This window comes from Schistocerca americana, chromosome X (genome assembly GCF_021461395.2).
Source record: "Schistocerca americana isolate TAMUIC-IGC-003095 chromosome X, iqSchAmer2.1, whole genome shotgun sequence".
Lineage (NCBI taxonomy): Eukaryota > Metazoa > Arthropoda > Insecta > Orthoptera > Acrididae > Schistocerca > Schistocerca americana.
Genome location: NC_060130.1, coordinates 725,883,824 through 725,906,397, shown reverse-complemented (window position 1 = coordinate 725,906,397; position 22,574 = coordinate 725,883,824). Strand labels below are relative to the sequence as shown.

Sequence of the window (22,574 nt, the reverse complement as noted above, 5' to 3'; positions counted from 1 at the left end):
CAAGTATGTACCAAATTAAAGTAATTTTGTCTTGAAAAAAGAAAGTTATATAATTTGCGGGTAATTTATTTTATACCAAAATGACTAAAATAGTTCATACATTAGAAGGTCTGAGGCAGAAACAGATCAGTTCCAACATGTCCTGAGATCTATATGAGGAGAACAAATGATGATCTCATTAGTTATTCACAGGTTTTAAGAAATACTAAAGGATGTCTTTTCTGATGTGTCTGTGCATATTTTTGTTGCTGTTGGGAGACACAGAAGATGTACCTTAATGCTGTTTATGGGTATTAGTTCTTAGTTCTGACATATTTATGAAGACTACATGAGAATGCCATCCATCTCATACATAACAATAATGCAGTTTCAGATGTGTTGTTGACTGAAAACTGCTAGTATGATATCTTATGATAACCAAGAGGAAGGAATAGTTGATCTTCTTAATACACTCACAGATAAGAAAGACAATGCACCACGAAGGAATTATCCAAATGTAGTGGTAATCGGTAGATGTGATGTACATGTACAGAGAAACAAATGATTACAATTTCAGAAAATTTGATTATTTATTCAAGATCAAGAGCTTCACAAATTGAGCAAGTCATTAATGTGTTGGTCCACCTCTGGCTCTTATGCAAGCAGTTATTCTGCTTGGCATTGATTGATAGGGTTGATGGGATGTCCTGAGCTGTATCATGCCAAATTCTGTCCAGTTTCTGCATTATATTGTCAAACTCCTGAGCTGGTTAGTGGGGCCTACCCATAATGCTCCAAAAATTTTCAGTTGGCCAGAGATCTGGCAGCCATGCTAGCCCAGGTAGGGTTGGGCAGGCATGAAGACAAGTAATAGAAATTCAGGCCATGTGTGACAGGCATTATTTGCTGAAATGTAAGCCCAGGATGACTTACAATGAAGGGCAACAAAACGGGGTGTAGAATATTGCCAACTTACTGCTGTGCAATAAGGGTGTTGTGAATGACTACAAAAGGGGTCTTGCTATGAACCATCATTCCTGTTTGTCAGGCTGCATGGTGGGTGACAGTCTGCTCAGTATCTGACCACTGTCTGGGGCATCTCCAGGAATGTCTTTGGACTGAAATCTCATTGACTGTAGTAGAAATGTCTTCAGTGTTGAGTCCAACTTCAAATTGAACCCCGATGACCCAATGAAGAAATGTCTGGAGATACCCCAGACAGGGATGGGATACCAACCTACCTGTTGCCTGCCATACAGCCCAACAACCAGGAGTGACAACCTGACAGCCACCCATCATAAAGCCTGACAACTAGGAGTGATAATGAAGTATCTGCACTAGCAGAATAGAAATGTGGAAAACACAAGTCCAAAAACAATTTATTGGACTCACCAAAACGAAACAATAATGCAATTTCCAAAGGAACAACAGACTCGATTCCAACTGTAGATCATCACCAATGTACAATAACAAATAATAATAGAAAAGACTGGACTCTTCGCGGGGAGAGATCACAACCAAACAATCATACAATGTCAAGATGTTCATTGATTATCCCAAGTCCATCAGTAAGAGATTGGCCAGCTAATAGAGGCGTCTGGCTGTGGGCTGCCGGAGTGACAGCTCTGCATACTTCCAAGCGGTGTGTCGAACTGCCCTTTGCCGGTGGTGCACCGACCTATAAAGCCCGTTTGGTGGATGTATCTACCACAACTATTTGTGATCACTTGCCTGGCGTAGCAAAGTAGTTCCTGGGCTAGCTGCAACCTCTGGTGAAGCTGTTCTACAGGCCCCATGAATGGGTAGCAGTCCCTGGCGGCCGTTGGTAGAGACCTGGACTTGTGTTGTGTTGTTTTGTGGTCGCCAGTACATATTTGTGTTGACAACACAGACAACGTAGATTTTCATGGTGAATATATGTCCTATGATACAGGCATCCCATTTTGGTTGGACGTGAAGTCGGATGCCGATGCAGTAGGCACTACGATGTCTGAAGTGGGCAGCCACAGCAGATAGTCTGGGTTGCCATTTCATTTCAAAGCAGGACCCCTTTGGATGTTGTCCATGCACCCTTACAGTACTGTGGCACATCAACAAAATTCTGTGTTCTGTTTTGTTACCCTTCATGGCAGGCATCCTGGGCTTGCATTTCAGCCAGCCTATACATGACAAGAATTTATACTGCTTGTCTTCATGCTTAACAAACCCTACATTCGCCGTCTAAATCATTGGATCTCTCCCCAGTTGAGAACATTTTGAGCATTTTTGACACACTTTTTCTTTAATAAATCATCCATTTTTTCTGAAATTGTAATCATTTGTTTGCCTGCACATGTACATCACGTCTACAGATATCTGTCCCATTCACATAATTCTTTCACGGTGCATCATTATTTTTTGTTCCCAACCAAGAGTGTATGTGCTTTAGATTTGTTGTAGCAAAAATATCATTTTGCTGTGCGTAATGTGTCATAGTGTTCTTAAGTCATATTCAGTTTGCTACCAGAACTCTTCAATGCCATTAGTGTATGTTTTTCATAATTTGGAGGCTCTTGCAGTATTAGAGTTGTGCTTTCAGTCTAGCTTCAAACATAAATATTAGTGCAAATCCTTGTCCACTGAGATTTTGGATTTCAGTGCAACATTATGAAGAGAGAACACATTTTTTCATAATTGCTAATAACTGTATTTGTTGTAAAATTTACTATCAATTATAAAAGCTTTCTTTCACTGTCTGAGGCACAGCTTATTTTAGAATACTCTGTGAATGTAGAAAATAATCAAACAGTTGAGTAGAACAGCATTTCAGGTGTGTGTGTGTGTGTGTGTGTGTGTGTGTGTGAGTGAGTGAGAGATAGAGAGAGAGAGAGAGAGAGAGAGAGAGAGAGAGAGAGAGGATATGCACAAATGTGCATCTTTTATGAACGCATGCATGTGTCCACAAACGTATGAGTATTTCTTCATATTTCTGCTCTGTCATGAATGTTATTTTTTCTTTTGTCTAAACTTCAGTGTATGTTAATTATTTCCTTATGTGATTCTACATACGTCTTTCTAGTTTCAGAGAAGTTTTTTCAGTTTCAGTGACATCATTTGTTGAACACTTAGTTGTCTTTTTTTGTAGATTTTACAGCTGAACCTTGTATTTGGCTGTGATGAAAACTGGTGGATGCAAGAAACTACTGTGCACATCAGTGCTGTGCTCTTCTTCCATCATAGTTTTGACTGAACAGATTTACATCTTTTTCCTTTCTATTTTAGAAACAAGAGTCCTTTTTGAAGCCATTAGTGGATCAGGTAGCGAAGGAAGGAAAAGATAAGAAAGTAGTATTTGATGCTGTGTTTTCCAAACCAAATGCAAAACCAAAGTGGATGTTCCGGAAAGATGTAAGTACATGTCCTTCATTTTGATTTCTACAAGTTAACTTGATATCTAAATGCAGAACATTTATAAAGAAGTGAAAAACAAAACTAGTGAATTCTTCAAACTTGTACATATAGGGTAAATATAGTGAACAAGTTGTATGTGGGTTATAGTGATGAGTTGTTGCAGCCAAGGGCACAGAGACACAAACCCATGATAATTGCATAACTCATTATGCTGTTGTAAAATGCTTCGGAAGGTACTGTTAACCTCCACTTAGTGTGGAAATTATATTTTGCAATGATATTAATGATTGCAATGATTGTAACTGCTTCAGCAAAATAAGTTTCCTATTTGTGCTTAACTCCACTTAACCCTACAGCTTCTGCTATTGCATCAGCAAGTTCTCCCTTAAGATTTTTCCACAAAGTTTAAATATGTGACAGTTCAGTCCAACATGTAAAATATTTTAATGTTGCACTGGAGTAGCTTTCTTCTCATGGTTAAGTTAAGTGACCATGTTGACTTTGGAACTTTTCCTATGGAGGCATGTGTAATAAAATCGTCACAGAATGTACATGTACATTGCAAACATAGGGTCTAAATGTATTGAGAGTCTCTTCAGGTTTGCTGTCAGATACTAAAATCAACTAGATTCAATATTTCAGTGATCCAACTGTTCGCCATCTTCAGGAGAATGTTGCTTCTGCAGCTGCGTCCCACTGAGAACTGATGTCAAGGTTGCGAATCGACAGTCTATATAGGCCTCCACACTGTACATGGCACATGTGCTGCCCATCACAGTTTCTGCCTTCCGAGACCGGGCAAGTGGCACCACCCTTAGTAGAACACCAGTGGCAATGATAAATCGTTATATGTACTAGTATCCAGCAGCTAACCCAAAGAGACTTTCAAGACTTATTGTGCCAGGAAAGCCAACAGAGTCACATAGGGTCTATATGCAGTCAGATGACATAGTTTCAAATAACTAAACATCACTTTTAATATCAGTCAGTTGTCTAAGATAACAGCAAGGATCTGTGAAAATATTTTTGTTTTGACTTATACCTGATGCACGAAAATATTGCATGGTTCACATTCCCTTCTGCATTGCGCAAACCACAATCCTATATGGGATAGGTGGGTAGAAAATTTACTAATGTTTAACTTCACATACATGATCATTGTTATGCATTGACGATTTCTATTTCAAATTGTGAACCATGGAAGTGATGCGGGCTTGGGCTACAGTTTTCAATGATGCGCTTATTGTGTAATTGTGTGTTAATTCAATTGCATCTACCAGTCCTCATTGTTTCTCCCTTTTATTATTGATTAAACTTATTATTTCTATATAAGGAACTGTATTGGTGAGAATTTCACTTGAGTTTGCAGTGTCCTGGAATCCCCTAAAAGTTCTTTATTATGACTGCTGGCATATTTGTATGGCTTTTGTGGTAATATCTACAATTATAGACAGGACATTTGTACTCCTTCTGGGATTTTTAGGACTCTCCAGTATAAATAGGAAATCAGTTATTACCATTATCTTACTTTGTGTCCAAGATCTGTCATGTTTTACTGCTTCCCTGATTGCGATGGCTTTTGCATAACAGATAGTTGATTCTTTAGGTAGGCAATAAAGAGATTGCAAATTTTCTGTGGCGCTGTATGTTGCACTGCTTATTCTTCTCCTTGCTTGATCCAACCATATAAGCCTGTGTTATTCTAGGTGTATGGTATTAAGTAATATGTTGATTTCAAGATTCAGCTTTGTAGAACTTTTGTTCCATTTATCAGTGTTATCAAACACTAGTAGCTTTTCATCTCAGTAACTGAATAGAATTAGGATTTGTGGTAAGATTTTGTATTCTTGTGTTTTGTTGCCAAGCAAGGCCCACCATTTAAACAATTTTAATCATAGCATCATTCTTATGTCTGTCATGAAATTGGTGAATTTTTATATCTCTAAATGGTACTTCAATAACCTGTTTATTTAACTATGGTCTTCCTGTGGATTTTCTTTCAACATGAGTTCATCTGCAAGTTCTTCCTTCCTTCTAGCCAATGGTATTTTGCCTGACTCTGCATGTAGAGCACTCACAGGAGTGGTGAGTATGGCTACAGGGCATGTTCAAATGAAACGATACTGGAGAATGACTTGTCTGTTAATCGAGTTAATTGTCCTACTATTGCAAACTATTTAGTTGTAGTCCAAGAATGATTTTACGGGAATCTTTTGCATTCATCTGTGTTTCTGTCTTTGTTGAAACGGTAACTATATGAGCTTTCCACAGTAATCAGAAATTTAAAGGGATTTTTGGATGTGACCTTGATTCCACCATCCTTCATAATATCAGGATAATGCAGAACTCTTCTTCATGTAAAAATGACCACTGATGACATTTTTAGATTATTTTTTCTCTTTCAGCTAAATTGTTAGCTTTGGTACAATATGATTGACAATTGCTTTCACTGTGTTAGAGAGGACTGTTGAATATAGAGAAAAATAATCTTTGAACTGCCAGATGGTTACACATAGCTAGAAACAATCATAAAGACCTCACATATATAATATGTATAAAAGGGGTCTCAGTATGGCTTCCTTGGGTCATCCCCTGTCAACAGTGTGTGATTAATACATAGTCCTTTTTCTGACACTAATGATTTGAAAGTGCTGATTTGCAAGGAAATCTGACTGAAAGAAGCTTGCTTACTAAAAGAAAAATGCCCACATTGCTGTAAGTGCCTACTATGCCACATATTTTTCCTTTCTAAACTCCTCCAAAGTCTTGGTAATCAATAAATGTGAGTTTTTAAATAATTTCGGAGTAAGGGAAATAACTCACTGAGTAATAGAAGACTGGAAGATTGAGTCATTGACAGGAACACAAAAGAGAATGAAAACTTAAATAGAGGACACACACACACACACACACACACACACACACACACACACACACACACACACACAGACACACACGGATTGATATTCAGCTGGCACAGTGTAGCCTAGCTCTATGCATCTAAAGGATAGTGAAGTTTTCACTCTTTTTTTTAAGTGCCTGTCAACAAATCAACTCCTCTACTGTCAGATGAGTGGTTTATGTTACTCCTAAATTGTTAACATTCTGCCAGAACTTTTGATAACATATAAATATGAGTTTGATTGTTGTTAAACATAATGCTAGCCACACGTTTGTGCAGAACCAAATATTCCCCTTAGTGACAACAACCAGTGTTTAGGATTCATAATTCTATTTTTGACATCATAGTCATCTTTTAGATTGTTCATCTATATTGATACTGTTTCATGTAGTGTATGTTCATTTCAGCTACTCACTATGTCACACCTAAATGCTCACTTACTTCCAACTACAGCATAGCATTCATTCTCTACTGACTCATTCATCAAAAATAAAAGTAATTGAGTGATTAATGAAACAAATACATGAATTATGATTAAAACAAAGTTCTCATTATGTATCATGTTTGCTTAAGTTTAAATATGGAAATAAATCTAAATTATATAGAGGCAAGTTTTCACATGGATAAAATTTCCTTGACATGGCTGTAAATTTTCATTTGTGCATGTCATAATTTACCAGTATTTCTCTTCAATGCAGGAGCTGTTTCCTGGCTCAAAGTACAAATTTGTTAATGAAAATGATGTGTACAAACTTATCATTAACATGCCCAAAGTTGAAGATACTGGAAAATATACTGTAGAAATTGGAGGTGTTTCATGCACTGCATTCTTAAATGTTGAAGGTAAGCTATGATATTCTGGAACATAAACGTTAATGCTATGTTTGCTATTTTATAAATAAATATGTTCTCAGGTGTGCACCTAAGAAGAAAGAATGTAAAGCATCAAACGTTCTCATGAACATCAGTATATGTTGTTTTGCCCACATCCTGGAAGAAACTTGTTTTCATTCCCAGTATTGCTCTTATGAAGTGTGTTTTTCCTGTGTTCCATAAACAAACAGAAAAAATGTTACATTTATTCCATTGTGAAATAACTTAAGAATTTACTTTCTCCAGTAATTTCAACTTCTGTAACCAGCAGTCAACTTACACATAAATAATGTGTTTTCATGAAAACGTTTGTCATTTCTTATTAAAATATCAGCACAAACTGAAAATAACCTAATAAGTTTTTTGTAACTCCAAGGTTTTTGTAAAACTATAGGTGATGCTATTAAAACAGCACACCCATTTCAGTTACTTGCACTAGTTGCAAATCAAATCCGAACATACCAAAACACATTCCATGCTAGTTTCTTCTGTTGTGGTTGATTTATTTATGTATGTAAATCATTTGGCATATTAGACATCATGAGTGTTTTATGAATACCATTGTGATCAATATTTATTTTACAGAGGCTGAGCCGGTATACTCATTTTTGAAACCTTTAAGCAAGAAAATAGAAGGTTTCACAAAACATGAAACATCCATGGAATGTACTGTTAGCAGCAGCATGGCTATTATACATTGGTACAAAGGAAACACAAAACTTGAGGTATAACTTCAGTTAATTAATTTGGCTTTTAATGTAGATTACTAACTGTACTTAACAGTTTAATTTTTTTTAAATCACATTTTAATTTTTGTGTAAAGGAGGGAGATAAATATGAAATGAGCAAGGACTTAGCTGGTATCTGCCGGTTGACAATCAAGAATTGTGAACTTACTGACAGTGGTGAATATTCTTGCCGAATTGCTAAGCAGGATGATAAAACCACGACAACAGTTAAAATAATTGGTAAGATAAAAGACTAGAAAGTTTAGTTCTTCAAATTTTTGGTAATGTTTGAATATAATGAATCTCCATTTAGTTAACTGTTCATGAGATTTGTTTCCATATTACAGAATATCCTTACAAGTTTGTAAAAGTGTTGAAGAGTCAACAGATAACAGAAAAGGAAACTGTCACATTACTTTGTGAACTTGATGATGCCGGAGGGGAAGTTACATGGATGAAAGGTGATGAAGAAGTGAAACCAGATAAAAGGTAATACAACACTTTTGTGAAAAAGTTTGTGAATAATATGTTAGAGTAAAGCTAAGATGTAGTAATAGGATTGTCAGAATATTTGTAATGTTACTATGACTAAAATTAAATCATTTTATAACAAATTCTTCATTAATTCATATTCCAGTAGTATTTCTGAGGTGTTTCATACAAACACTGTTTGACTTACTACTGTACTTGTATGTGTGTTTTGAGTATGTTTTTAGTGTTTCATGTAAGTATTGGTAGCAAACTTACTATGTAAAAAGTTGATTTAAGTTGCAATTTTACTATCAAAGGTAACATTCAGTTTGACATAGATCATGTTCTAGCACATTTTAAAGTGGCTACGCTTTTCTGAATCATTTTAATGCACTTGATAGTGGGACCTTAGTCAAATGTAATTGCTGTACAAGAAGAGATATTTTTAAAAACTTTGTGTAAATAAATATATGTTTTTTTTCTGTAATATCTTGCGAATTATGACTGGTTATAATTACGAATGCTAATAAATAACAGTGACATGAACAGTAATAAATGTTGTATGGAAAGCTCCAAAATTAAACTATAACAGAATAAACATATAACATACTCAACTTGTTTGGCAGTAGCAAACATAAACAAATGTGACGAGATGTTCAGGACTCCAGCAGAAGAAATCAAATGGATTGATTCAATGGAACAAGTCAGGCATTTATTGAGACGGTGACTGAGGAGAGTAACAATGAACTGCAAAAAGAGATGAAACTTGAAAATCTGAACAGGTACTAAAGAAAACAAATAATGTGTTGAAGAGGATGAAGATGAGAGTCATGGGGTCTGATTACTGTATTACTGAGGTTGGGAAGTCAACAAGAAGCTGCCTTTATGTATGGAAAATAAAGAGTATGTTAGTAAAAATTTTTCAGTAGCCCTGGTGGAGGTTTTGTGTGTTGTATTCCAGTCCTGTCTTATCACTGGGCAGGTTTAAAAAGTTCTAATTCTCAAAACTTGCTTTTGTCTCACACTTTTGTCATTTCTGTGCCTGCTGCCAATTGATAAACAGAGGATTCCTTCCATGTTTGTTCAATTTTCACAAATAATTAAATTTTGTTTGTTTAGTATGTTATGATCAATAAAATACCCCAAAGCACATTTCATGGCAATCACATAAACAAACAAACTTGATCTAACAGCAGAACTTGTGTTTGTGATTCTGTTTATGAATTTCACTGACCTTGTGTCAGTATTCATTGTCAAGTGCAAAATAAGGTGTTGCAAACTGTATTTCAGTCATTGAGAGATATTTGCTAGTTGCATCACATCATGCCAAAAGAAGGATGGAAAGAACTATAAAACAAACTTTATGCAATACTTAGTGACTGTTGACTGTTATAAAAGTCACCATGTAATAATTTTAGAATGCATTATTGAAAACATTTCCATCTCCATTTAGTACACCAGGTACACAGTTGGTATTGGTAATATTTCCTGTATTTTCTTCATAGCTCAATGATATGACTTTTCTCTTCTTTCAGAATACATATTGTGAAAGACGGAAGGAAGAGAAAGCTTATAATTAAGGACTCCAAAGTAACAGATTGTGGAATGTATTCCTGTGTCAGTAATGCTGACAAGACAGAGGCTGAACTAGTTATCCAGTGTAAGTGTTTTTATTGTTGATTTACATGAGAATAGTCTAAGATGAAATAACCAGAAATAAAACATTAGCTGTAACAAATCAAATTGAATCTCTCAGCCTGTCAGTCCCAAAATTCATAACAAAGAACTTGTATGCACAGTGGACAATAGCCATAGAATTCTGCTAGAAAAACTATACTTCTCTGGTTTTAGAGACTCAGAGCTATCTCTGATCATATCCTTTCTGACTGGCAGAAAACCAATTCTGCAGTTCAACAATATTAGACCAAAAGTCTTGGATATCACGTGGGGTATGCCACTGGTTCCTGTGTTTGCACCTTTACTCTTAATAATATGTGTAAATAACATGCCCAATATTATGTTGTGTATATTCATACTCATTGTGGGATGATACTACTTTTGTTACAGCTAGGAAAGACTTTGAAACATTAAAGCAAAAAAGTAGACATCATTTCAGAGCAACCAGTAAGTGGTTCAAAATCAATGAATTATGTATTAGTCATGAAGAAACTGTAAATATTCTCTTTAGTTTATGCATTAAAGATGATGGCAACAGCTGTGCTTCAGATCTTTTTGGGATCCATCTAGACTCAGAATTAACATGGAAGAATTGTACCAATTATATCTATAATATGTTACCACATGTTATGTATTTATTTCTTAAACTATGATCATATGTTAGTGACAGCTGTTGCTCAGTTCATATTATGCCATTTTCCACACCCATTTTACATATGGTGTTTAGTTATGGGGGATGTTCTCTGGGGCAAAAAAAGTTCTCATTTGGAATAAGAAGCCAATCAGATGCATCCATGGAGTCAGAGAAAATGAGTTTTGTGGACCACATTTAAAAAAACTAAAAATACCAACAGTTATGTCCCTATTTGCAATAAGTTGTCTAATACATACAAAAGAAAACCAACACTGTTACAAACTATGACAAGCTGTCCATCAGTGTAACACATGCCTAAAACAGAAGACAGACATCATTGTCACTAGACTTAAGAAAACTCAACATAGTTACAAACACGTGATGGTGAAACTATTTAACATGTTGCCTGTGTCAGCACACAATGTGTCACTGAATATGTTTAAAAACACTGTCCAGAAATGCCTTAGAGAAAAACCACTATGCAATAGAAGATTTCGAAGTGTGCCCGAAAGATAATCTCAAGTACTAATACAATTTCATTTAGATTAAACTTACATATGTGAATATGTTGAATATATCACATGCAGTATGAAGGACAACTTTGTGTCTTGATAGACAGTAATGATAAAAAATGTGTTTTACATTATGTAAGTTACTTATATAATTCTCTATACGTAAGTGTGTAAGCAGAAGTTAACATTGTATTAATTAATTACATGTTATGTGCTCATAGATCAAAATCGTTTCAACAAGAAACTTAAAGACACCACTGTGGTAGAACGAGAAAAACTTGTGCTGGACATTGAACTTCAGGATCAGACTGCTCCAGCTGAATGGTTTTTCAATGGAGAACCAATCAAGGAATCTGACAGGTACAGATATAATAAGGTTTTCTTTGTACGTCATGAGAATTTTCAGCTCTGAATTATAAATAAGTAGCATCTGTTATCTCATTGTTTGGAGGAAGAACAAAGAAATTAAGTTGCATATGTATTACATCAATTTAGAACCGCTGAGAGAGCTCATTTTACTAAAGAACCATTTTTTGTTATGTGGGCTTATTACTGGGTGTCTGTTTCTCAGTCTTGAATGTGTCCTTGCACTGTGACAAAATTCATCAAAACCAATCAACTCTGTTCACTACTGACAATTTCTTATGCTGTGCTGAAAGGCAAAAATGGCAATGCTCCAGCACAGCTTCACAAAAAGCTGCATGACGAAGTCTTTTGGGCACTTGAAGGAATGAAAACATATGTGCAGATGGAAATGGCTCCTACTGTGGGGATTCAAGTGGCTCCTACTTTGAAGACAACCACTCCTGATTGTACATAAGTGGTAAATTCACTAATCTGCTGGACCAGTGTTCTTTCTTTTGCTAAAGATCCCTCATGTGATGTTTTCTGATGGGTTGCAGTACACTGCCACTGAATTGATAATAAAAATTTGATTAAACTTAAGGACACAGCTCAAGATTCAAAAAGTAGTAGAAGAAACATAGAGTAAAGGTGTTATAAATCCAAAGTTAGTTAGTTAGTTGGTTGCGTGTTCCATTGATCAATCGCATGGTACAGTAGCTGTTATGATGTGGAACATGTCAAGTGCACAAGCAATACACACACACACACACACACACACACACACACACACACACACACACAGATATGTATATTAATACAAACGAAAGCGCTGGCAGGTCGAAAGACACACAAACATACACACAAAATTCAAGCTTTCACAACAAACTGTTGCCTCATCAGGAAAGAGGGAAGGAGAGGGAAAGACGAAAGGATGTGGGTTTTAAGGGAGAGGGTAAGGAGTCATTCCAATCCCGGGAGCGGAAAGACTTACCTTAGGGGGAAAAAGGACGGGTATACGCTCGCACACACACACATATCCATCCACACTAGTGGTGGGCAGGAAATCGCGTATCTGTTCACGATTTCCTGCCCACCACTAGTGTGGATGGATATGTGTGTGTGTGCGAGCGTATACCCGTCCTTTTTCCCCCTAAGGTAAGTCTTTCCGCTCCCGGGATTGGAATGACTCCTTACCCTCTCCCTTAAAACCCACATCCTTTCGTCTTTCCCTCTCCTTCCCTCTTTCCTGATGAGGCAACAGTTTGTTGCGAAAGCTTGAATTTTGTGTGTATGTTTGTGTTTGTTTGTGTGTTTTTCGACCTGCCAGCGCTTTCGTTTGGTAAGTCACATCATCTTTGTTTTTTGATAAATTTTTCCCACGTGGAATGTTTCCCTCTATTATTTTTATATATATATATATATATATATATATATATATATATATATATATATATATATATATATATATATATATATTACAATACAAGGTTAATATATCTATTATTTATTCCTATCCAAGAATTCATCTATGGTATAGAAGTAGTTTCAAGGAGATATGATTTCAATTTATTTTAGAAGCTATTACTACTGTCTGTCAGACATTTTATTTCCTCTGGTAATTTGTTGAAAATTTTTATAGCAGCATATTTTTCCCCTTTCTGTGCCAAAGATAGGTTGAGTAAAGAATAGTGTAAGTCTTTCTTTTTTCTGGTATTATAATCGTGAATGTCACTGTTGTTTTTAAACTGGTCCATGTTGTTGAGAACAAATTTCATTAGTGAGTAAATGTACTATGAGGCTGTTGTAAGAATTCCCAATCTTTTAAAAAGATGCCTACAAGATGTGTGACTATGAACCCCACACATTATTCTAACAACTTTCTTATGAGCAGTGAATACTTTTTGTCTAAATGTTGAGTTACCCTAAAATATTATTCCGTATGACATCAGAGAGTAAAAATACGCAAAATATGTTAGCTTACTAATTTCTGTATCCTCAAAATTGGTTATTATTCTGCTTGCAAAAGTTGCTGAACCTAGTTGCTTTATAAGATCCAAAATGTGAATTTTCCAATTAAGATTCTCATCTATATGTACACCCAAAAACTTAGTATGCACTACCCTGTATACTGACTTTTGTTGATGTGTTATACTTATTGAAGGAACTGTACTTTTTGCAGAAGAAAATTGGATTTATTGTGTTTTTTCAAAGTTTGTTTTGAACACCATAGTGCTTTGCTAGGCATGGTCCTGTTGGAGATGGTATGCCATTGCCTTCCTCTGACCTTTGAACTGACTTACCCAGCCACTTATTGGCGGAAGTACAGTTTAATGTAGATTCTGAACTGCTGTGTATCTTAGCATTTTTCACAACAAACATTACCAGAGATGAAAAAGTATACACAATGAATAATAATTCCTTGATAATCCAAGCAGTCGTGTCTCTTTAGTGTTAAGGTAGTATACTTATTGGTAGTCACATGTACTCCTTCTTGATCATTATAAATATCAGATAAATTCTTAGTTTCCTGTAGACATAAAAGTGCAAGTAAATTTTTCCTGACTACCAAAGAGTAAAATTTTATATCCTTTAGTCAAACAAATCATACACTACGTGATCAAAAGTATCCGGACACCCCCCAAAAACATATGTTTTTCATATTAGGTGCATTGTACTGCCACCTACTGGCAGGTTCTCCATATCAGCAACCTGAGTAGTCATTACACATTGTGAGAGAGCACTCTGCAGAACTCACGGACTTCGAACATGGTCAGGTGATTGAGTGTCACTTGTGTCATACATCTGTACACAAGATTTCCACACTCTTAAACATCCCTAGGTCCACTGTTTTCAATGTGATAGTGAAGTGGAAATATGAAGGGACACTTACAGCACAAAAGCGTACAGGCCGACCTCGTCTGTTGTTTAACAGAGACTTCCAGCAGTTGAAGAGAGTTGTAATGTGTAATAGGCAGACATCTATCCAGACCATCACACAGGAATTCCAAACTGCATCAGGATCCACTGCAAGTACTATGGCAGTTAGGTGCAAGGTGGGAAAACTTGGATTTCATGGTCGAGTGGCTGCTCGTAAGCCACACATCACGCCAGTAAATGCCAAATGACGCCTTGCTTGATGTAAGGAGCGTAAACATTGGACGATTCGACCGTGGAAAAATGTTGTGTGGAGTGATGAATCACAGTACACAATATGGCAACCCAATGGCAGAGTGTGAGTATGGTGAGTGCCCGGTGAACATCATCTGCCAATGTGTGTAGTGCCAACAGTAAATTTCGGAGACGATGGTTGGTCATGTTTTTTGTTGTTTTGCGTGGCACTACCACAACACAGGCTTAAAAGATGGTTCAAATGGCTCTGAGCACTATGGGACCTAACTTCTTAGGTCATCAGTCCCCTAGAACTTAGAACTACTTAAACCTAACTAACCTAAGGACATCATACACATCCATGCCCAAGGCAGGATTCGAACCTGCGACCATAGCGGTCGCATGGTTCCTGACTGTAGCGCCTAAAACCACTTGCCCACCCCGGCTGGCACACAGGCTTACATTGATGTTTTAAGCACCTTCTTGCTTCCCCCTGTTGAAGAGGAATTTGGGGATGGTGATTGCATCTTTCAACACGATCGAGCACCTGTTCATAATGCACAGCCTGTGGCGGAGTGGTTACATGACAATACCATCCCTGTAATGGACTGGCCTGCACATAGTTCTGACCTGAATCCTATAGAACACCTTTGGGATGTTTTGGAACTCTGACTTCAGGCCAGGCCTCAGTGACCGACATCGATACCTCTCCTCAGTGCAGCACTCCATGAAGAATGGGCTGCCATACCCCAAAAATCTTCCAGCACCTCATTAAATGTATGCCTCTTAGAGTGGAAGCTGTCAACAAGGCTAAGGGTGAGCCAACACCATACTGAATTCCAGCATTACCAATGGTGGGCACCACGAACTTGTAAATCATTTTCAGCCCATTGTCCAGATACTTTTGATCACATAGTGTACCTTACAGTAGTGTTCATTTTAAACTGTTACCTCAGCATGATATTTGGTCCACGTTTTGATACCAGAACAACTGGCACATTATTCTTCAGATTACAAAAATCTCCATTATGCATGGCTCAGATATGCCAAGGCTTTCTTCAGTCACAACTTGTCTTGCAGTAAATCTTCAGTGTAGACTTTTTAAGTGATGCAGTACGGCGGTCTGTCTCCATAGCTCAATGGTTAGTGTGTCTGACTTTAATGCAGAAGACCTGGGTTCAGTTCCCAGTACTGTCAAGATTTTTCAGGGTAGGAAGACTGGTATGGGATGCACGCAGCCTCGTGACACCGACTAAGGAGCTACTTGATGAGAAATAGTGACTTGAAGATCCAGAAAGCATACAACGGCTGTAAGAGCCGTGTGCTGTCCAGATGACTCTCTGTACCACATTTAATGATGCCATTGGCAGAAGATGACAAAGGCTTTGGTCAGTTCCGATTGGTTCATTAGGACCAGAATGTAGAGCTTGGTTGCTGTGATACACTACAAGTCTTATACATAATTGTGAAATTAGAGAATACTATTTGACATGAATTTGTGATGTGGCATAATATTCTGTATTTTTATACCCATCTAAGGTAGTTGAATGAACAAAAGTGGATTTGAATAAGATGCTCTAATTGGGTTCTGTCCACTTCTTTAGCTGAGTGGTCAGTGAGGCTGACTGCTATGCAGAGACCTCATGTTCAATTCTTGATATTGCCAGGGATTTTTCCTTGGTAGGAGGACTGATGCAGGATGCACTCAGCCTCAGGAGACCAACTGAGCAGTTACTCAACCGATTAGTAGTGGTTACAAGGTCGAGTAACCTGACAGGAACTGGGAGAGCAGCGTGCTGTCTACATGCACCTTCATGCTGCATCTGATGATGCCATTGGCAGAGGATGACACGGAATTTGGTCATGTCTGATTTGCCCATCTAGGGCAAATGTGGAACTTTACCTTTTTTCAAATTAGGCTGTAAGTAGGCTACAGCTAATTGGTCAGAAAAGCTTTGAAACATGTGAATGTTAGTTTGTAATTGTTGTTGGAGAAAGGCGTGGCATTGAATTAGGGCATAATTGAAGTTTATATTCTATTTGATGTGAGCACTATGGATATTTGAAGATATTTGTTTACCTGGCATTCAGAAACATTGTACTTTGTAAATGCAGATGCCTCCATTTTGTGTATGCAATTTGCTCTAGGGTGTATCCAGAAGCTTACTTTCCATACTTTGAATAATTTTTTTTCATTGATCTTTATTCATCAGATATTCTGTAATTCAAGTGTATACACTTTCCCAGGTTCTACAGTTGTAGCCACTTTTTGTGCTTATAACTGTTGAGATATGTCTAACTCTCCATTTCAAGCTTTATTCAATTGTGCAATGCCATCTCTTGTAGAGGTAATAAAATTAGTTTCTAGATTTGATTTTCAACAGGCAAGTTAACTACAAATATTTCAACTTTTTCATTCGCTTATTTTATTATTTATTTAGTTGTATGCTTATTGCAAGACTAAAATGGTGCTGTTCTTTCAGTTAAGAAAATTGGTATGGAAGATAATTTATTCTCCTTGGTTTTAACTTCTGTGAATGTTTTTTCTTATCCACAGAATACAAATTAAGAATCTGGGAGGAGGCAAGCACCAACTCATTTTCAATCAAGTTCAGCTTGACGATTCTGGAGAAATACGGTGTGAATCTGGAAAACTGTCATCAACTGCAAAACTTACAGTCAAGAAAGGTGAAGAGAAACCAGTTATAGATTTCCCTGATGAAGTTGATGGCCCTTGTAATAAACCTATAATATTTGAGGTCCCATACAAAGGCAAGTAAATTTTCCTTAGTATATGTCAAAGATCTATGCCTTTAACTAATTTAGAAGTAAATGAGACCATTCAATGAATAGCAGAAGTGTTGACTCAACAATGGGCACACACAAAAGAAAAAGGAAACTTCCTAGCTTTTGGAATCAATCCCTTCTCAAGCTAGAGTAAAAATAAATGTGCACCCACACTCGCACGTGCACACACACACACACACACACACAAGCTCAAGCTCAAGAAAGGATGAATTCTGAAAACTGGCAAGTTTTCTTTGTCTCTTGTGTGCTTGGTGATGACTCAATGCTTCTGCTATTTAGTGAGTGTTCTCCTATACGCCTAAATTGTTTACATTCTACCACAATTTTTCCTACTAGATTTTTGCCGTTTTTAGTTAAAGTAATGTTTATAAAACATTTCCAGTGGGAGGAACAAGGCAGTCACAGATAGAAGCAAAACTGTTAAAGGATGGTAAACCTCTACCTCTGAAGGATGTGGATGTTGTTGTAGCTGAAGACAAAATAATATATAAAATCAAGAAACCAGCTAGAAATTTGTCTGGCCCATACCAGATAAAGATTTCGAACTCACAGGGAGAAGCTGTGCAGAATGTGAAGATCAATATGCAAGGTAAGGAAAAGTTAAAAATTGTACTTCTTTTTGTAAGGAGTTTTAGTTCTCTCTTGAAGCTCTTTAAGTTTTCAAATAATATATTATGACTATTTATTCTTGCAAAAATGGGCCTAATGTATAGTTAGTGCCATGCTGAGATATGTGTTTTATTGTCTCTGCTATAACATTGAGAAATTTAATAAAGTCTTCTAACATTTAGTAGATATTTAACTGCAATCTTGGACAGTGGCATATAAAGTCCTTTGGCACACAATCTGTTTGACCATTGGTTAAGAAATCACCATTTCAGCTGAACTGACATTAGCAATAAGAAACATTAATTTTCTCAGATTTGTTGTTGAATGAATTTTAGAAATAACAGTAATTTTTTCCTCTTATTACTCCAGTTTTTAACTGAACATTTGAGACATCTATATAATTCATTGTTATTGTGTATTGTTAATATTAGGTAAATGAAGATAATTCTTACGACATTTGTTTTCCTATTATTTTACAGATGTTCCATCACCGCCAAGGGATGTAACTGTTACTGAAATATTCCAGAATTCATGTGTTGTTAAGTGGAAACCATCTGCTGATGATGGCGGAACCCCCCTTGTTCATTACGTTGTTGAACGCCTGGATATGAGTGTCAAAGGCAAGTATCTGTGAGTTTGTCACATATGGTTTTCCTTTATAAATGAATTTGTAATTATTCCAGCATACTTTAAAATTAAACTGAACCCTACGAACTTTTCTAAATTTCACAGGACCAAATTTATTATTACTTTTTCGTAAACAGTTACGTTCTAAATTTGAAGGTATTTTTCAGTACAAAATTATTTGGAAGGATTTCATTTCACTCCACAGAACTATGCTTCATATTTGGGTACCTTAAGAATATTTTGTCAGAAGAAATCTCCCAGACTTATACTGTACTTTTGGCAGTCACCTAAATCTCATACTATAATAATACTGTTGACCCCTCTGTGGAATGTTAAAGCTTTGTGGTTTGGCAGCAACGAAATTTTTCTGTTGGTCTGTTTTTGTCCTTTTTTGTATTGATGCATCTCGCATATAAGAATATAGTGTGTTATGAAACTTTCATGTCAGTACTAGTGCTATTTCTGTGCAACTTCACCATCTATTTTTAATATGAATCATGTCTCCTTTGAACATGTAATGCAGCAGAAATACATTGTGTCTGAAATGCTGATTACTATGTACAGAGTTGCTGTTACTATGTAGCGAGCAGAAAGAATATTGCTGTATACATAGGTGTTCATAAATGACTAAAAATCAGAGATTGACAACCAAAAGTTGAACCAAAGCCCATTAAATGTAAGAAAGATGGCCTAGTCTGTGGAGAGTGTAGGTTGTGACAAAATCTTTTTTTACAGTGTTAATTTCTGTAATTCATGCTTGTTTATTTGAAAATTAAGAAGTTAATGAAAGTGAGAAACATGTTAATGAACTGCAAAATTCACTATGACTAAATACCCAAAGATATCTGAACTGTACACAGGTCAGGTATTTTGTTTCTCTTTTCATTTCTGCATTCTCCTTGTCCTTCTTCTCTATGTAACCATTGAAGACAGATACAGAGCAGTAACAGTCTAATTTTATGATTAAGAAATGTCTTAATTGCTTCAATTCAGTAAATGACTGGCACAGATAGTATTGATGCTTTGTTGTTTTTCCCATCACTCATTTAGGGCTACTACTGTTAACAAAATTTCATCCATTTTTAAGTAGCTGCCCTCTTCCGTACTGCAGTTCTCATGATATGCATCTTGCTCAAACTATCTTACCTTGTATAAAAACTAAACATATATACATATGTCTTGAATTTGTTACCAGGTGGTTGGGACAGTGTTGCTGAAATCACACCTGACAAGCCCACAGTTTTTAAGTGTGAGGACTTAGTTCACAAAAGAGAATATAAATTCCGTATACGAGCAGTAAACAAACTGGGCTCTTCTGAACCAGCACTTTTTGCTAAACCAGTATTGGCAAAAGATCCATGGGGTAAGTTCTTAACGGAGCAGTGGGCCTTCTCTGAACATTTTATTTTTGTGAAATTCGTTACCTACTCAATAAACAACTTTTATTAATTTGCAGATGAGCCAAGCAAACCAAACAATGTGGAGGTTGTGGACTGGGATAAAGACCATGCTGATCTAAAGTGGACAAAACCTGAAAATGATGGTGGAGCTCCAATAACTGGATATGTTATTGAGTTTAAAGTATGATAATTGCTTCACTGATTTTCAGTACATAAGAAAATAACTGCATGAAAACATCTGAGTGTGTTTTGTGTCTAATTTGTTTTTATCTTAAAAACAAATTTAAAAAACATGCTCTAAGCCATGCTAACAAATGTGTCCTCTGTGTTATTTGTACCAGTCGTTCTATCAGTGAAGTTAGAGAGGGTCATCATGTACTGATGTCATCAAATTACCAGTTTTGTACTATCTTAGATGAAGAATCATTGAACTGTGCACAGCAACTGTAGTACAAACAAGATGAATCTAGAATCTATATCGTGCTCTTCCAGTGCTGCTCTTTGGGGCACAGGCACCTGCAAGTGCCTGTCACTCGCCCAAAGGCAGGTGCAGGTAGTATAGACTATCTACCACCATGTTCTATGCCTGCATTTCAGCTGTTTGTTCACACCTGTCCACCTCTGCCCACAGGTGCCTGGCTACTTGTGGGTGCCCAGCTATCTATGGCAGCACTCAAATTGGAACAGCCTGATCTACATCATTATAAAAAAATTGCTAGAAGCTGCCCTAAAAACAATGTTCCACACCCTGTCTCTGTGCAGCCTGGTGATGTACACATTCAACTTCAGATATTGTGCCCATAGACACACTTCTGATTTTATCCAACACCCGCACATAAGTGTTCACAAACACTCTTGCACAGCATGGTAGTCAGACCTGGCCACTATGAGCTTGTGTAAAACAGAATGGGATGACACTTGGTCTAATCTGTGCAAGCAGCAATTCCTACTGAGCGCATTTATTAAAGGTTGAAGTAGTGTGTGATACTACTTCTCAAGATTACATCTGACACTTCTACAGCCATCTCTGAATTTCAACAGTAAAGTTCTCTGTTGATATACAACATTTATCTTATGGTGTCTGCCACTGGAGCTTGTGGAACACCCCCATAATGCTCTTGCGTTTACTGCATGATCCTGTGATGAAACTTGTTGCTCTTCTTTGGATCTTCTGTATGTCGTCTGTTAATCTAATCCAGTAAGGGTCCCAGATTGATGAACAGTACTCAAGATTTGGCTCTGTGAATTTTTTGGCTGGATTACATTTTATTAATCTAATGTCTTTAATGGGGGTTAGAATGGAAAAAAATTTTTTTCGCAGTTTTATCTCATTATAAAATTTGCTATTATCTGAATAAAATGATATATATGTCACTTATAAACTCACATGGGAAGTATTTTTTTTAATATAATATACACTGGTTGAAAATGTTAAAATTTTTATGTGCATTACTTCAAGGTCTAATAAAATCAGTAATTTTTTATATAGAAGGCTGTGGATTGCTGTGTTGTAAAGGTCATGTCCAGAAGAGGATGGGCACTAGGTGGAAGACGTTGAAACAAAGTTTGAGAGACAAGAAACTTTCTGATGGTAAAACCATAAGAGGCAGGCTGACAGACAAAATGATTGATGAATGACAGCAGTATTATGGCACGGCCATTAGAAATAATTTGTTGAAAATGAAGCAGGTAGTATGGGCTACCTTCTTCCACAGAATGTCAACTGATGAAAAACTGGTACACCACCTTTGCCCTCCTGGACCTAATTCATGGTGCAATTACCACAATGCCCAGTACTCAAACAGCTCATACAGCAGCAGTCATGGATATTATAAAACCTATTTACAGAGACCTGGCAAATCCTGAATTATCGAAGAAGTGTCTGCTTGGCCAGACTCAAAATCCCAAGGAGTCGTTCAGTAATTTTATATGGACTTGATTACCAGAAAATGTTTTTGATGGAATGAAGACACTAAAGTGGGGGGGGGGGGGGGGTCAGTGATGCTGTTATTGCTTTTAATGATGGCAACATTGGTAGGATGAAAGTGCTACAGCATATGGGAATTAATCCTGGAGTAAACTGCATCAGAGAACTTGAACGGATGGACAAGATTCACACTGATAAAGTAGAGTATGCAGCACAGTGGGCCACTAAGGAGTCCAGAAAGAAGAAAAGAAGAAAAAACTTTCAAAAAAGTCAAGAGGATGATATACAGTATAGGGCAGGGTGCTTCTGAGTGACTAAAAATAAAAAATTAAGCATATATTGAGTTACAATCTTTTGAAACTTTAGAAACCGTTCCTGAAAGTTTACATTTGCTGTTGCATTTTTCCCTAAATCTCAGAAACCACTTTGAGTAGAGTATTCAAATTTTCAGGGACTAACAACATACATATCCTGAGTATACTGAACCAAAAGAAGAACACATTGTTTTGTATAATTAAAATTATATAGGATAACATACAAAAAATGTACACCAAAAGCAGCGGCTGAAATGCAATTATTGTAGT

At 36.7% G+C, this 22,574-nt stretch overlaps 1 protein-coding gene across 12 annotated transcripts in view; it reads left to right on the top strand.

Annotated features, from left to right (window-relative positions):
• The window catches only part of LOC124555505 (twitchin), a 367,233-nt gene that overhangs the window by 115,379 nt on the left and 229,280 nt on the right, over positions 1-22,574 (top strand). For all 12 annotated transcript variants that reach the window (XM_047129451.1, XM_047129441.1, XM_047129452.1 and 9 more), the window contains 12 exons: positions 3,241-3,366; positions 6,970-7,114; positions 7,730-7,869; positions 7,968-8,112; positions 8,220-8,361; positions 9,879-10,003; positions 11,388-11,526; positions 17,177-17,391; positions 17,810-18,016; positions 18,516-18,656; positions 19,859-20,026; positions 20,120-20,244. In XM_047129451.1, the coding sequence (XP_046985407.1) occupies positions 3,241-3,366; positions 6,970-7,114; positions 7,730-7,869; positions 7,968-8,112; positions 8,220-8,361; positions 9,879-10,003; positions 11,388-11,526; positions 17,177-17,391; positions 17,810-18,016; positions 18,516-18,656; positions 19,859-20,026; positions 20,120-20,244 (1,818 nt within the window). The remainder of the gene's footprint in view (positions 1-3,240; positions 3,367-6,969; positions 7,115-7,729; positions 7,870-7,967; positions 8,113-8,219; positions 8,362-9,878; positions 10,004-11,387; positions 11,527-17,176; positions 17,392-17,809; positions 18,017-18,515; positions 18,657-19,858; positions 20,027-20,119; positions 20,245-22,574) is intronic.